Source organism: Arvicola amphibius, chromosome 3 (assembly GCF_903992535.2).
Source record: "Arvicola amphibius chromosome 3, mArvAmp1.2, whole genome shotgun sequence".
Taxonomy (NCBI): domain Eukaryota; kingdom Metazoa; phylum Chordata; class Mammalia; order Rodentia; family Cricetidae; genus Arvicola; species Arvicola amphibius.
In genome coordinates, this window is record NC_052049.1 from 128,788,237 (window position 1) to 128,804,944 (window position 16,708).

Genomic DNA, 16,708 nt, shown 5'->3' on the forward strand with positions numbered 1-16,708 from the left:
AGTTGTTGACCCCTGCTTTGCAGCTGTGGAACAGGGAGAACAACAAATGCATCGAGCTAAGTAGAGGATTCGAGGAGGCCGGAGAAGTAGCACGTGCAATGACCGGTTTGAGGTGAGCTATTAACAGGAGCAGAGGTTCTTGAAATACGGGAAGAAGGCGGGATCAGGAACTACTTATTGAACTAATAACAAAGTGAGTATTCAAATTGTCTACACCATGATAGCTATTCAAATTCTTAAGATCCTTGAAAACCTCTGACAAGTGAGAACGAAATTGCTGGCCAGGGCACTCTGCAGGCAGCTACTGTCCCAGCTGTCTCGGCTTCTCTCCTAAGATGAAACTCTTACGACCTCACGACCCTCTCCTTTGTGGTACATCACCTGAAGTGTTTACTCTATGGAGTAGCAAGGAGCCTCCCTAAACACCTATTTCCTTGGCAGCCATAGACTCATGAGAAAAGAATAGATATTGTTGAGGCTAAGGATATGGCTCATTGGTAAAGTGCTGGCCACAAAAGGGTATGTAACGTGTGCTTGTAATCCCAGTTCTGGGGAGACAGAAATGAAAGGATCCTTGGGGCTTGCTAGCCAGCTAGAATAGCTGAATCAGTGAGCTCCAGATTCAATGAGCTCTTGCCTCAAAAAACAAGGAGCTGGAGAGATGAACCAGCAGTTAAGAGTATATACTGTTCCCAGAAGATTCAGGTTCAGTTCTCAGCACCCACATCAGACAGCACACAACTGTCCAGTTTCAAGGGACCTGATGTCCTTTTCTGGCCTCCATATGCTCTGGCACCTACATGAGGTATGTAAACTCAGAGAGGCCCACACACATACAGAAAAATAAAAATAAATAAATCTTTTACAAGAAAAGAATAAATAAATAATAAGGTAAAAAGTGGATGAGGAAGACATGTGACACAGACATCTGCCCTAAACACACCTCTGCATGCACATAAATAGGTGAAAATATACAAAATCATAATCATTTTGGCATACACCCTGATACTTTCAAAGTTGTTATACTGAAATAGGCAATTAATAATATTGCTATTTCAAGATTATTGATGTGATTCTATTAGTTATGTACATTTTTAAAGCATTAGCTTTATATACACACACCAACACACACACAAGCAACACATATGGGTGAATACATGGAGAGAAAAGAAAGAGGAGATTGAGCCCCCTCAATCTTCCATGTACTGGGTGTCAATTACCCAGAAATTAAGAAAAACAGACTGAGGTTTGTGTACTCACGTCGGTGTTGCACAGTTTGTACTGCCGATAGGCTCCAATGCATGAGATGGCTGTAGACCGCAGATGCTGGGAAAAGGCCTGAGCTGAGCCCTGGGGCCTGGCACCGCTGTTGCTGCTCAATTCCGTACTGTGGTAGAGGCCTGGAGCTGCAGGATAGCTTTGATCATGAGTCAAAGGCAGCTGATAGATAGAGGCCTCAGAAGCCGGCAGTCCAGAACGAGGGCCGCTGTCACTTTGGTAGAGAGGTCCACTGTGGGAGAACTGGTGGGCTGGCGGCCTGTAGCCCTGCCTAGAAGCAGAGGCCTCCTGGGACCTGGAATGCCGGGATGAAGGCCTTTGTCTCCGAAGCCTCTGCGGAGTATGCGTGGTATCCGTCTGCAATGGTAAGATGTAGGGAGCCTTCCCATAACCGTACTTGCCAGGGCCGATGGGACCTCGGGTCCTGCTCCTAAAGACAGGCACACAACAAAGACCAGCAGAGTCATGTGAATTTCTATAGCGACTCAAGAGCCCAGAAGAGACATCATGGAAGCCAGAACATAGGCTCCCTAGAGACTGATGTAGAACGAACTGAGGTTGGATGACCTGCAGGTAATGTGAGAGATTAGAAACAAAGTTAAAATCACAAGCGGTGGTCAGTGTAAGCTCACTGCACTGTGGGCATTTCTGCAGGTCATAGGGAGATACAGGGCTTCCTGAGACCTGTAATGATATAGTTGCAGCTTCAGCAACAGTTACTTTCCCATTCACATTTTTTTCCTTATAATGAATGTTTTTCTCACTCAACTGTGAATTTCTCATGATCTCCATGACCGTGAGGATCCAAAGAGCATTTTTGGGTAGGTGGCGCTTTGCCTAAACCATGATATTCTACTATAGTCTTGAGACCTAACTTGCCTTGACCTTAAAAGTTAAGCAGGGATTAAGCGACTGTCTACCATCCCACAATTCCTGAGGGGACCTATGCTACACAATGAGTTGTCCTCATGCTGGCATGAGTCTTTAGACTTTGTAAAGATCCACTGCCTTCTGAGACCTTGTGAAAATACATACGCAGTGGTTATGCCCATAAATGTTTAAACTGCATTTCTTGAAATCAAAAGGCCCTGACTTGAAGCATTTGCTAACTTCTATGGTATAAATACACCCATCGTGTCCAATTTCATGCCACTACTAGGAAAACAGTCAGTCCTAACAAACAGGTAAAAAAAAGCAGCAGCATTGTCCCCAACCTTCTCCCTGGTAGAGGACACCCTTCACGTGCACGAGGCTTGGTTTCAGTACCAGCACTGCAAAGGGAAACCAGAGCCAGGCCCAGAACTGCCTGTCAAGTTACTTAATTAGCTTTTAACTTTTCTTGGGTGGGGGAGGGCAGAAGAGGGCATCAGATCCTCAGGAGCTGCAGTTACAGGAGGTTGTAAACTGCCAGATGTGGGCACTGGGAACTAAACTCAGGTCCTCTGCAAGAAGAGGAGAGGCTCTTCAGCCCTGAACATGTCAATTTGTTATGCAAATACTGTGGCCACAACCCAGAGCTAGGAATGGTGCAGAAAACCAGAAGGGAACCAGGCACGTGTTCCAGGACCCCAACCTCACAACTAAAAGCAACAAGAGCAGAATGCAGGCCAGGGTGAGAAGCTTAGAAATAATCTACTTCATTGTGTCTGGGGGAAATTCTGAGGCAACAGGAAACACACATATCCGAGGGATCTGAGAAGGTGTCCTAGCCATTTCGAGGAGGGACTCCCAGCATTCATTGCTCTGCAGAAAGACTTAAGCCATTCAATTCTTATTTGAGAAATGACTAAACTGGATTAAATGACCGCCAAGGTTGCTCCAACTCTAAAATTATATGCTTCCATAATAATTAATTCTACATTTATGTAAAACTGGAAATGTGCCCAAGGGTTTCTGCAGGATGGCCCCATTAAAATAAGCACATTAAAATAGCAATCAAGGTGAAACATTGATTTTTGCCCTCCTGGGGAAATTCTTTCTCCACTCTATATAACCATGAATATAAAACTTAACAGAGCACAACTAATTATTAACATCTTTATCACTAATTGCACCTCCATTCTTGGCTGATATGGTTTTGAATTAAACTAAGCAGCAGTATTTATTTTACCTTCAGGCATTTCTCAATTAATCTTGGCAACACTTGGGACTCAGTTAATGGTGGAGGCTTTAACAGATGCCATTACGAAGTAAGTCTTAGAATACATATAGGACTTGGAACCAATTTGCCTCTTTCTTTCTTGTGGCAGGCCAGGTAAAATGAATGACATCATAGGAAGGCAAAGGAAGGAATTTTGGAGTGTGTATGTTTTTTAAGTTCTGAAAGCCTACCAAAATGGAAATCTAGCCCCAAAGTAAGTGCTCAGTGTAGACTCTAGTTGAAGGTAATGGAGAAACCCAGACAACTGGGGTAGAACATCTCACAATTGCTGGTGCCTAGGACCTTGCTGAGATGCAGGTTCTGGGGGCCAGAGGGGGCTCACTTGGTAAAGTACTTGATATACAAGCATGAGAAGCTCAGTTGATCCCCCCCAGGGTACCAACAAAAAAGCTGGCCTGCTGGCCAGCTACTCTAGCTGGCCCAGTGAGCTCCAGGTTCATGCAGAGACTTTATCTAAAAAAGTAAGGGGGTGAGTGATTAAGTAAGACCCTAACTTTGACCTCTGGCCTCTTCATGTGAGTACACACACACACACACACACACACACACACACACACACACACACACACACACGTAAGGGTGCACTTAAGTTTGCAAGATCTGGGATGGAGCCTGAGACCCTGCATTTCCAACAATCCCCCAGGAGGGTCCGTGCCACTGGTCCACAGATCCAGAGCTTTGAGGAACAAAGTCAGAGAACTGAACTAAACTGAACCTCCAAAGGGGTCAAAATTTAAGATCAGAAATGATTGGTGTTAGTGAAGAACGAGAGAGCAATGGTAGTAAAACAAAAACAGCCCACTGTTTCTGGGGCCTATGGTAAAGGTCTGCTTGCCTGTGCACAGGCTGCTGTCTGTCACCCACTCAGCGCACACTGATGAAGCCACGCCTGCTTGATGACACTTGTGGACCGCAGAGAGCAGCTGCTGGGATGGATGACGATGGAAGCGTCTTCCCCGAGGCAGACCCTCACCCCGAGGGTGACACACACACAAAAATGTCTAGTTTCGTAATCGCATTGTCTTCTGTGGTGGAGTGGGAGGAGAGGGGAGGGAGCCTCTTCACAATGCTCTAAAGCCATTCAAAATATCCCGAAACTACCCTACCTTTGGAAAGACAATGATGTGAAAGCATTAAATGGTAGTTTTAGTTTGAGAAACAGATTACAACGAGCAAGCAAGTCAGACATGGTTGTGAGCAATTTGATTTCTGAGCCCTTGACTCCTAACGCGGGGGTAACAGCAACAAAGTCACCCCCACTTGGCTGGGACAGCTTTTGTTTCCTTGCGACCCATCAGAGCAAACAATCTTGGTGGTTCAGGGTGGCCTCTGCCTCACTAAGACAGGGACCATCTGGCCACTTGCGGGGGGCCTCCGCAGAACGGGGTAAATTTACACAGCGTTGTGACAATAAGCACAGATGCGGCCATGGGGCCCCATGTGGCTGTTTAACCCTTCTAGGAGAGCACGCAGCAGCTGCCGAGGGGGATGATAAGTTGGCTTATTCTTAAGCCTTGTCAGAACCAAGCTGTGGAATTTTCCTTTAGGAATTTCACTTGACAAATTTTTGGCTAATTGTTAAAAGTTAAGCAATGTGCTGGTTAGTTCTAACTGTCAGCTCTGCATTATCTGGAGTCACCTGGAGTCGCCAGGGAAGAGCAGAATTAAATAGGGTAGCCTGGCCTGTAGGCATGTCTGTGGGGATTGTCTTGTTAGTTAGTATAGGAAGATCTAGCCCACAGTGGGTAGCACCATTCCCTAAGCTGGGCCCTGACCGATGCAGGAGTGGAGAAGGCTGGCTAAGAGCAAGCCAGCAGGCAGCTTGGATACACTCGTTTCTATTTGTTCCCATAAGGATTTCTTCCTACCTTGACTTCCCCACAATAATGGACCATCATCACCTGGACCTGTAAGCCAAATAAACCCTTTCCTCCTGTGTGGCTTTTGGCCAGGGTATTTATCACAGACATGAAACTAGAACCAGCAATAAGTTACACTTCAGAGACCAGAGATGTGAAAGCTAAAATACCGCAGTGGTCTAAGATAGACACCCTGATGCCAAGAATCATGAGTGAGAACCTCTGCTCTGCCACTAGTGAAAAAGAGGTCATCAAACTAGCTTAGGGGCATTGAATAAGCTACTCAATCCTTGTGCCTCAGTTTACTCCTAATGGGGTCAGAGCTAGGTTACTTCCCAGTGAAGTACTAGGATGTGACATTTCAGATGATACTCCCCAGGGGAGGCAAGTGACAGCTAGCCATTAATGATAATGTTTTTTGTTTTTTTTTTAATGTTCCGTGCTGTTAAGCTGTGTCTCACTCCAACCCCTGTGCTAAACCCATACTCATTTATAAAGATGGCATCACAGTTTGAGCATCCTGACTACACCACAGTCCTGATCATCAACACCTATGCCTGGCTCTAAACCAGCCTGTGAGGGGGCAAGTAAATCTCCTAGGGGTCACAACATTTGTCAGGGGTGATGAGTCTGCATTTGTTACAAGGCCCTTGGTGTCAGCCACGCCGCAGCGGAGGGCTACACTTCAACAGTAGCTCCTAGGCACTGCCACACACATCTGGAGCAGCCCACCCCAGTCTTGGCTCAGCATCATAGACTAGCTCTCTAGAACACCTAGGACACCTGCTACATCAGACTGTGAAGCTCCAGCTGCCAAGTCAGACCTGGGCCTGAGATTTTGTACTTCCAAGAAGCCACAGGAGGTACTTCTGCTCTTTGTCTAGGGAACACACGTAGGGACTGCTAGTCTGTCTACAGCACTCCATCCCAGATGTAGACTGGCTCTCACACTTTCCCCGCTTCACAGCAGGAAGCCCACATCTCGGCTGGCTTGGCTAGTGTGGATTACTGTGTCTTCTGTCCCCTAAGCCCTGAGTGGACCAGTCCTGCCACTGTCCCTGCAGTTTCTCTCCAGGCCTGCCCAGCCTTGGTCTTTACTGTTTCCTCAGCTCATGCTGCCTGCCCAGCCTAGGACCTGAAATGCACACCTACCTATGACTGAGGTTCTTCTCAGCAACACAGCCTGATCCAAACTCCAACACAGCTGGTTACAGAAAATATGTCCTTCCTTCACCTCCCATTGGACCCCATGGAGCTGTCATCTTTTCTTACAGTGGGTCACATTCCTGCTGGAGTCACTGGAGTGCAGGCTCCCTGAGGCTAGGCTTCTAGGTCTTATTTATCTTTATCTCCACCTCCTGCCACAATGACAAGGACACAATGGGGGTTCACTTTCACTGACCAACCACTGATGGGCTGGAGAGATGGCCCAGAGGTTAAGAGCACTGACCACTCTTGCAGAGGATATGTGAATACAATTCCCAGCATCCACATAGTGGTCCACAACCTTCTCTAATTCCAGTGTCAGGAGACCCGGCCTCCTCAGACACGGCACACACATGGTGCAGAGATATAAATGTGGGGAAAACAACCATACACATAAAAAATAATTTAATTAAAAAATAATAATTAACCACTGAAAATGGTAAAGCACAAATGAATGGCTCCAGTCCCTAACACCCAAGGGAAGCAAGCCTCCTTACTGCATGTTTCTTTTCTTTGATATGAGATAGCCAAAAGGGTGAGTGGTAATAAAATACACTAAGAGCAAATGGATATTGTATTTTATCTAAAGAGTATTAATCAACTGTGGCCTTGAGGACAAGGTTACCTCCTTCTATGTAGAAATCAAATATCTTTGTTTGGTGGGAAACTTCCTGACACCTAGAGAAGAAGCAGGTCCTTGGACTAGGAAGGAAGGTCATACCCTTTGTTCTCAAACTGAGAGAAAAAATAGGCTGGACAGATACTTAGCCAGTGAAGTGGTTGTCTTACAAGCATGAGGATCCAAGTTAAATCCTCAGCGCCCACAGTCAAAATGTCCATGGTGAAGTGAGCTTGGAACCCCAGCACTGGGGAGGCAGAGATAGAGACTTCTAGGCTTGCTGAACAAACAGCCTGGTCTACTTGTAAGTTCCAGGCTAGTGAGAAACTCTGTTTTAAAAAAAAATAGAAGAAGAAAAAGAAAAAGAAAGAAAGAAAGAAAGAAAGAAAGAAAGAAAGAAAGAAAGAAGAGGGAAATAGGTAGATAGATAGATAGATAGATAGATAGATAGATAGATAGATAGATAGATAGATAGATGCCAAGTAAGAAATAACACCCAGGTCATACATGTGTATATGCACACATATGAAATATGCAAATGCACACACACCCTTCTTTTGAAAGGCCTGAAGAATTTAGAATTCCAATCTTGCATGACTATCTTTTTAGTTAAAGAGCCACTCAGGCAAGGCTAACAGGCACTTGTAACCAATAGATGGCTTGCCACCTCTTAGTTCCAAGCATAGCAAAGAACAGGCAGTGAGTGGCCTTTGGGAAGCAGAACTGTTTATGTTTCTTACACTCTCCATGTTTATTTCTCTTCTCTTTCCCCTTACAGCTCAGTCAGGTAGGTCCCTGCAAGAGGCCCAGCCCCTCAGCTGTGCTAACATTAATCACATTCAAGGACCCAACATCCCAGAGAGTAACAACCCCTGTGACTGCCACCTTCAAGAAGCCTCAGGAAGTCTGAGGGTCAAGGGAGATGGGACCTCTGCAGAGGGGCCACCTAAGAGCTCTATTGCCCCGAGTGTGCCAAAGTGGCATGGCTTTGCTGGGGATGTTCAGGGTTTTCCACAGTCAGAGAAATAACACTTCTTGCACACAGAGTAGTCAAGTTTTGAGGAGAAATAAGTCTTCCCCAGAGAAGACAGCAAAGGAGCTTGGGAACAGAATGATCAAGGGAGCAGACTATGGTAAGTAAGGGTGGATGGAAGGCGCTGTCCCAGATTCTTTTGAAAATACAGCCCATACTGTGTCCATTAGAGAATGCCCACAGAAGTAGAAGGGGTCCTTCCCGCCATATTCTAACTTTTCACTGTTCTCTAGCAAGCAAAAACACTTAGCAGGCCCGCGCTGTGCACCCTGGTCTTAGCACCAAATTCCAGCATGCGGAAATGATGCTATGTATCACAAACACCCAAATACAGAGATGCTGAATCTGAAGCTTGCCTCTACTCCTGGCTCGAGATACACACGAGCCCCTTCCTGCTCTCTCCTCATTCCACATGGTCCTTGCAGCTAGGAGAAGCAGGAGGGAAAGGGGATTTGCAGTGGTGACCATCACTCAACAGTTCATCAGGACAACCCAGAAGGCTTTTAGTACTGATGCCTTCTGGACACGGCAGAGCTCTCATAAACTCACAGGAGCCGTGCTTTCTACACAACACCTCTACAAGACCAAGCCATAGCCAATTCCAGTGTGGGTGGAGCAGGGCTCAGGAGGGCCCACCCCTAGCCTCGGATTATTGGCAGTTAGAGGCTGCAATTGAGAGAGAAAGTCCTTTTCCTTTGGGGGTGTGGCCTCTGGTAGGTTGTCCATGTTCCAGCGAATGGCCTACACCCATGCTCAGACAGGCAGCTCTAATTAGATGCAATGATTATAAAAAGAAAAGCAAATGGGCTATGAAGTTGGGTGGGGGACTTCTGGAGACATCACTTCTGAGGACATCTGGAGGAGCTGGAGGAAGAAGGAGGATAGGGAGGATTGAAACACGCTGTATACAAGTACGAAAGCCTCAAAGAACAGAGACATACAGTTTAGAAACAAAATCCATTTTAAGGGTTTTTAGGGATTAGAACTATAGCTCAGTTGGCAGACAGCTTGCTTAACCACACACAAAGCCCTGGGTTCCTGCAAAAACTAGGGGTGATTGCACACACCTGTAATCTCAGCAATTGGGAGGTGGGGGAAGGAGGACAGGGGTCCAAAGTCATCTCCGGCCACGTAGTGAACTTGAGGTCAGCCTGGGCTACCAGAGATATCTCAAACACACACACACACACACACACACACACAATCACACACACAACAACGCATGCATAGACACACACACACATGCACGCGCGCACACACATGCACACACGCATGCACGCGCGCGCCATTAGCAACTACCTCTAACACCTGTTCTCAGTGCTGGCAGATGCACAAGAAACAAGGTCTGCTGAACCCACAGCATCCTGGTACTCTAGCAGGAGGGATGGTCTGAGGATCAGACAGCGCATCTCTTTTAGTAACGCCTTCTCTTTCCCAGAACTCATTTCCAGAATAAGAGAGAGGACTGCAACACCAAAGAACCAGATACCGCAAACAGGGCATGGTGGCGTCAGACTGTAAACCCAGCCCTCAGGAGGACTACTGAAAGTTCAAGGCCAGCCTGTGCTACAGTAGTGAGTTCCAGGGAACCTGGGTTACAATCTGAGATCCTGTCTTGAAACAAAGTAAAATTATCACAAGGGGAAAGGAATCTTTAGGAATGGGCTGTGTAGTTAAAGAGCCAACATCTAGGCTGCAGAGAACAAAAGTATAGCTTATACCACAGACCACGGAGAAGGGGTTAGGGCCTTAGAATCATCCTTCCAAACTCAAGGAGAGTGTGAGTCTGTGTAGCAGGCAGGTAAGAGAGGAACTGAGAGGCAACAACCAGAGATTGAAGCCTGAGTCTGAAGGCCTGGGTAGTACAGAGAACCGCGTGCTTTGTGGAAAGTCTGTTGCCAACATGGCGGCTGACTGTGATGTGGTAGTAAGACACAGTGCCCTCTATGTGCAACCCCTTTTAGGGGAGCTGAGGATATGGTTCAGTTAATAAAATGTTTGCCTTCCAAATGTCATGACTTGAGTTTGATCCTCAGCACCCATGTAAGAACCAGCATACTGGTCAGCCAGTCTAGTTGGATCAGTGCACTCAAAACCCCATGAAGATTCTGTCTCAAAAATAATAATAATAAATGATGGATGGGTCGTCCAAGGTATACTTGCAACACACAAGCACACACTGTGTGTTGCACAAAGTTACATACAAAACAAACAAACAAAACCGATCTGTGGTTCATCTCTGGCTAGAGAACAATGTTGAAATCTGGAGGACTTTGGGTTTGTAGCTATCTAATGCCCTTCATCGCTCGTCCCCAGTCTTCTTGGTCTACCCTCTGGTCTTCAGCTCCTCCCATATCCTGAACCCCAGCCACAGTGGATCAAACCAGGGCTCAAACAACCAGACTCCAGTTGGAAGTCTGCCTCATTGGTACACTCAGACACTAGTGCAACCTTCTAGGTCCAACATGAACATGGGCTCCTGGTCAACTTTTTCTCATAGTGGATGCTCTCAGAGACAGCCCGTGCACCGTTGCCTGTGTATGGCTGGGCAGTGGTAAGTCAAGATCAAGCTTCCTCATACACCATTAGCTTCTGCAGGTCCATGCTCAGTCATTGCTTATCCAGTATGTATAATCCCCAAGCTAGTCCCAAGTCTGACACAGAAAGCACTCTAAATATTTGCTAAAATAACACATGCGAGAGGCAAAGAGCTTAAATGCTCAGCATCTCTAACCAATGGGCCAAAAAAGCCTGTGACTCATAGAGACCAAAGGCTCTGCATTCCAGTAAAGCAGCCAAAGCAGCCCTAAGCCCCTACGTGGAAGACCAGGGAGGTAGCAAGACTAGACCGGTGACCAGCGGCTATCTACAAAGTTCTCAGAGTTCCAACTTACAGGAAGGAAGCTAAGAGGGAGTGGAAACAAGGACCAGAAACATGTGTGTTCCAAAGCTGTTATCTGAAGCAGGCTGCGCAGGAAGGGGTCTGTGGCCGAGGGCTGGAAGAGCCTGATTTTCCCTGAAGCTCCCTGTTCCTTTTCCAGCACCTGCCAAAGGAGAAGGGAGACCATGTGCAGCCGGAGTTCAAAGCGGTTTGGAGCAAACGGTTTGGGTTGAGTGCAGATGTCCTTTTAGAAGTTCACAAGACTGTAGTTCCTGCCAGGGTGGGTCTGGGCAATAAAATATCTGGCGTCTACAAATGATAAGAAGCAAAACTCTGGCCACTCCATGAAATACAAATTAAGATGATGAAAACCACCACTTTCCTGGCTGACTACTGTGTAGTAAACCCAAGATGAGGGTTTGACCGGATCTGCCTCTGTTCCCCATGACTGGGGTAAAAAAAACAGAGTGAGAGTCAGCTGATGGGCTTGCTCTGAGCCTGCAGGAAAGAAGGGTCCCCTCACCCAACACTCTATGTAGGCGGGGAGGGAGGGGGAGACTTGTGGGGTGATGGGTGTGTTTCACCAAAGGCAAAGGAAAGCTATTACCCTGGGAAGCTCGCAGAAGTCAGGAGCCAAGGACCGCAGGCAACAGAAGTGGAGGAAAGGTGGTTCTGGAGTGACTCCAAGTTTATGTTTTTATTGTATTTTAAGATTTTATTTTTATTTCTGTATGTGGGCATGGCACAAGCGTGCAGGTACCTGAAGGGGATAAAGGAGGGCACTGGATGCCATGCCCCAAAGCTGAAGTTACAGACAGTTGTGAGCTACCTAACATAGGTACTGGAACCTGAACTAGGGTCCCCTGGAAGATCAACAAGTACTCTCAACTGCTGAGCATCTCTCTAGCTCCAGGACTCAGACTTTAAAAGCCCTCTTTTCTTGCATGAGAAAGCCAAGTTTTAAGAAGACATTATCTTTGGAGACTTATCCACTGCCTGCTGAGTGGGTAAAGTTCACAGGGTGGAACCCACGCACTACCACCTCCAACATAAACAAAAGAACAACCTTCAGAATAAACCCCGTCCTCCTGAGAAGAAGCCCCAACTCCAGACATTGACTGTAAACATCTTCTTTTCCAGAATCATGTTGTAAAATCAGCCACGTGCCTAAGAGCAAGTCACGCACGATGCTCACCTGAGGGACCCTGGGCTTCCAAGACTGCTCTGAAGGTGTGTTATTCAATGTGACTCAAAGCGAAGAAATAAGGACAAGCAAGTGGGCATTAGGAGAAATTATTTCCCACATAGCAGAACAATCAATGATCAAAGAGCAGCAAAGACGGCACTTAGAGCCAAACAGTATTCACTAAACAAGGGCACGTGAGAGTGTAAGGCAGTGTGTCCTCCCACCGGGCAAATGACCTGGACCAGAGGAAGAGACATCCTTTGGGATTTCCACAAAAGCAAGAAATGAACCAGTGAAGCTCTGCAAGAGAGACATTCAAGCAAATATGGTAGCGCAGGATGTAGGAAGAGCCCAGAGATCCCATCAGCCTGGCCTGCTAGGTCCCTCATGACCTGTGTAACCATGGGCAAGCCCCTGCACGGGGCTCCTCTTTCCAGCAGTCTAAGAGAGACAACCATGCCCCATCCATCTGGTAGACTCAGTGAAATCACTCCCAGGAAGAGCCGAGCACAGGCATGGCTGCAGCGGCTACTCCCGACTGCCGGTTCCCATGAAGACTGTATTGCTCTGAAGGTTAAAGACAGAGCCTCTGACCTCAAATGTGGGGGCCACAGCAGAGGCTTAGTGTCACACATGGCACGGGGAGGAGAGCTGCGGAATGGCTTTGCAAGAAAGAACAGTGAATGCATTCATTCTTCTAGTATGAGTAAGAGAAGCCCTCTTGGGAGTCCAAGCTGCTGCCAACGTGGGCTGTAATCTGAGCTCCAGTGGCTCTTGGGACTACAAGGGTTTTAAGGGGAACTGAATGGGATTACCTGTGGGGCAAAGGGCCTGGTCAGGGCAGATACTGAGTGAACACTGGCTCCTAAACCCTCTCTCCTGGGGCCTCTCAAACAGTGCCCCTTGTCCCTGCTGCTGACCCTCTGCAGCCTGAAGAAAATTTAAAATTGATTTTCTGCAAGTTCTGCTGAATTCATTAACACAACCATGATAATGATTCTAACATGAATTATGGTTTCTCCATGAATTACGTTTTCTGAGCATCTTTTACGTGACTGGCTCACATAGGAAGCAAAGCTATTTCCCTTGGATTCTTGATGTCTCTCCCACTCTGTATGCTACTATCTGTGTGTGTGTGTCTCTGTGTTTGTATGTGTGTGCATGTGTGTGTATGCAAGTGCACATATGTATTTATGTATGTGGAGATCAGAGGATAACCCCGAGTATCATTTATTCCTCCTCCTCTTTCCTTGTTCCTTTGTATTAGGATCTTACTGCCCAAGAACTGCCAGGTGAAGCTGGCTCTCCTGTCATCCCCAGATGTCCTCCCATCTCTGCTTCCTCTCCTGTCATTGATATGGATGACAAGGGCTCACCATCACACCTAGAATTTTTAAATGGCTTCTGGGAATGGACCCAGGCAAGCACTTCACCAACTGAGCCATCTCCCCCAGCCCCTTACAGCATTTTCTGTGTGTCCAATTACCATATATCACTTCATCTTTTTCTTCATTAGAAATATGAGGAAGAAAATCACACATAATTATGACTCTTCTTTGCATTAAAGGACTCCCTTTAGTTTAATGGTGTGTATCTTCTACTCTTAGTTCAGTGAATGAGACAGAGATTCTTCCTCGAGTTTTACCTGATCTCTAAAATTACTTAGCATAGTACACTTAAATAATATATGTAGTATTCAAATAGCTGTCACAGCAAACCACCTGCCAGTGCTTTGTGCGTGTGACACCATTTAACCAGCAATGCAAACAGTGAGATAGGTTATGTCTCTTTTTCATAAATGAGTAAACCGAGGCTACAAGATATGAATCAGCCTGCCAAGCTGGTAATTCTGTGGTGCACAGATATAATTTATTATTAATGAATGTTACTGAATGGATGACTGATAAGCTCTTAAGGAACATGAGCATCTGCAGTTGCTACAGTTTTTAAATGCCAAGTTCATATTCATAGCAAACAATGGACATGAATGACTTAGGAAGAGAGGGTACTAGAAAAATTAAAAAAAAATTTTGTTTCTCCCAAAGCCAGAAAGAAAATGTCTTCAGCACCAGAATGAAATGGACTGTATGCTACAATCTTTGAGGACCAGGGAAATGTCTGCCCATTGCTGCTGTATCCACAGGGGCTCATGAAGATCAGATGTTTGTACAAGGAAAAGGCTCATGAGGGACTGAAGAAAAGACTGTGTGTCTGGAAGGCACAACATAGGCCCCAGGGGGCTTGGCCTGGCCTGGACCAGGCAGCTACAGCAGAGTCTGGAGCAGGCAGAGGATCTCAGCAGTTAAGAACAGGGGCTTGGATTGGGGAGATAGTTCAGTTACTAACGTGCTTGCCTTACAATCTAGGGGACCTGGATCCAAGCCTGGAACCCTCATTAAAAACAAACAAACAAATAACACCCTTCCCCAAAGGCATGGTGTTTATAGTTCTAGTGCTGGGAAAGCAGAGATCTTTCTCTTTCACACACACACACACACACACACACACACACACAAAAGCATGTTCTGGGTCTCAGAACTTGTCACTTATCTATCTAAGCACAGAATGCTTCTCATCCTATAAAAAGAGGGAGGCGATGTGAGTGGCTTAGACAAGAGCACTGTAACGGTAAGCCAGAGCCTCAGCCGCTCTGGAGAACTCCCACAGAATCAGTGAACACCCTTCACAGCCCCGGTCCTCAAAGAGTGTAGCATACAGTCCATTTCATTTTGGTGCTGAAGACATTTTCTTTCTGGCTTTGGGCCAGATCCCTTCAGTCTATAAGAGCAGGATCCTCGACTTCCATGCTGCCTCCATACCACCTTGTCCTCATGTCTGCTTATCAAATTCCTACTGCCCATTCTTACAGGGACTCAAAAATGCATTTAAGTCCCCTCCCCCACTGTCCTTCCCCTTCCTTTCCACTCCCCTTCTGCTGGTCCCTTTACATACTCAAACGTGGCATCTACTTTGAAGTCCCATGAAGCCACCCTCTCTTCCCCACCATTACAATCGATTCCTCTCCTATTAAGGTCAGTGTCTATTGACATATGTGTATGAAAACGTCATAATGGAACCCATTGCTTTGTATGCTGACTTAAAACAGTAAGTGCAAAACTGATAAAAACAAAAAACAAAAAAACCCCACTACTTGAATAATCCAGGATTATCTCCCAGTCCCAAGATGCTTAAACTAATCACATCTGCAAAGATCCTTTTCCAAATAAGTAAGCATTTACAGACCCTAGTCTCCTGGGGGAGACTAGGGTTATTCAGCCCCCTGTGCAGAATTAGCTGCCACTGGCTGTGAAGTGTTCTGCTGCTCCTTGTTAAAGGAAACAAGACAAAGAACTCCACTGCAGAGGAGGGCTTTTGATGTTGATAAGAAAGCAAGGACCTGAAAACCCTGGGGGCTACAAGCACCAACAGAAGGCTGAACTATACAGTAACTATGGCAGCCAGCCCTGCATGCCTCTCCTGTGGTGATGTCACCTGCAGGCACACTGTGAGCAGTGGGAACAGAGGTTTTCCAGGGTCAGGACCCCTGCACTCAAGTCCCACCCTGCCCTATGCTGTGGCAAGACAGTATGACCATCTTTTACTCAGCTCAGTGTCGCAGGGAGGTCGAGACTAATTTAACACACCATTGCTATGACAGATCAGCAGCACATGCAGGCTCCGGCAGGCAGTGCCAATGAAGGAAACGCCAGGAAATTCCCCTCCATCCTTAATGTGGGCAATTGAGACTACCACTAGGCGTGCCCCGAAGCCCCAGGGTTCCATATTCTAAGCCAGGATCCCCATCCTCTGGATCACAAATATTGTAGGCAAGCTTTTTCCAGGGTCTGCTGTATCTCTCTTCCTGAATCAGTTCAGAAAGGCTTGGAGAGGGTTCAATACAGCGAATGTGATCTGTGTTCTGATAACTAATGGAATACTTCTGACACTTACCAAAACGCCACAAGGGGTGAACAAGGAATCTTTGGAGGCTTGTCTGAGATCAGTGGAGCCCAACGTCAAGATCTGGCTCCAATCTTCCCTAACCTACAGGCAGAAATGTACACACAGGAGAGCCCAGCCCTGCGACAGACTGAGGACTAAGGTCTCACTTCTAGAAACCAAAGCGCATTAAAGTGCTTATCTGCTTAGCATCCACAGGTAACTTCTTGTCAAACAACTCAAGGACCACGTGGTATTCCTGACTCAGAAACAGAAACAACTCTTTACTTGGAAGAGAGAGAAAAACGACAACAAAACACGAAGCTTACACGGCAAATATATTTACCTGTTTTCTCCTTACCTACCCAGCATGGCCAAAGATGGTTTCTCAAAAAAGAAACACAGATAAGATACTTTCCTTCTCCTTGCCATGTGGTTTCTGAAAGACTCCCTCAGCCTCACCCCACCCCTGTACCATGTAATGAAACTCCCTTGGTATCCAGGGAGGGCCAGGAAACCAGCGGGCTGTTCTGTCAAGTTAAACTA

At 46.5% G+C, this 16,708-nt stretch overlaps 1 protein-coding gene across 1 annotated transcript in view; it reads right to left on the minus strand.

Moving 5' to 3' along the window:
* Thsd4 (thrombospondin type 1 domain containing 4) overlaps nt 1-16,708 on the minus strand; it is a 573,246-nt gene that overhangs the window by 446,358 nt on the left and 110,180 nt on the right. The window contains exon 5 of the mRNA XM_038322684.1: nt 1,261-1,708. Coding sequence (XP_038178612.1) covers nt 1,261-1,708 — 448 coding nt within the window. The remainder of the gene's footprint in view (nt 1-1,260; nt 1,709-16,708) is intronic.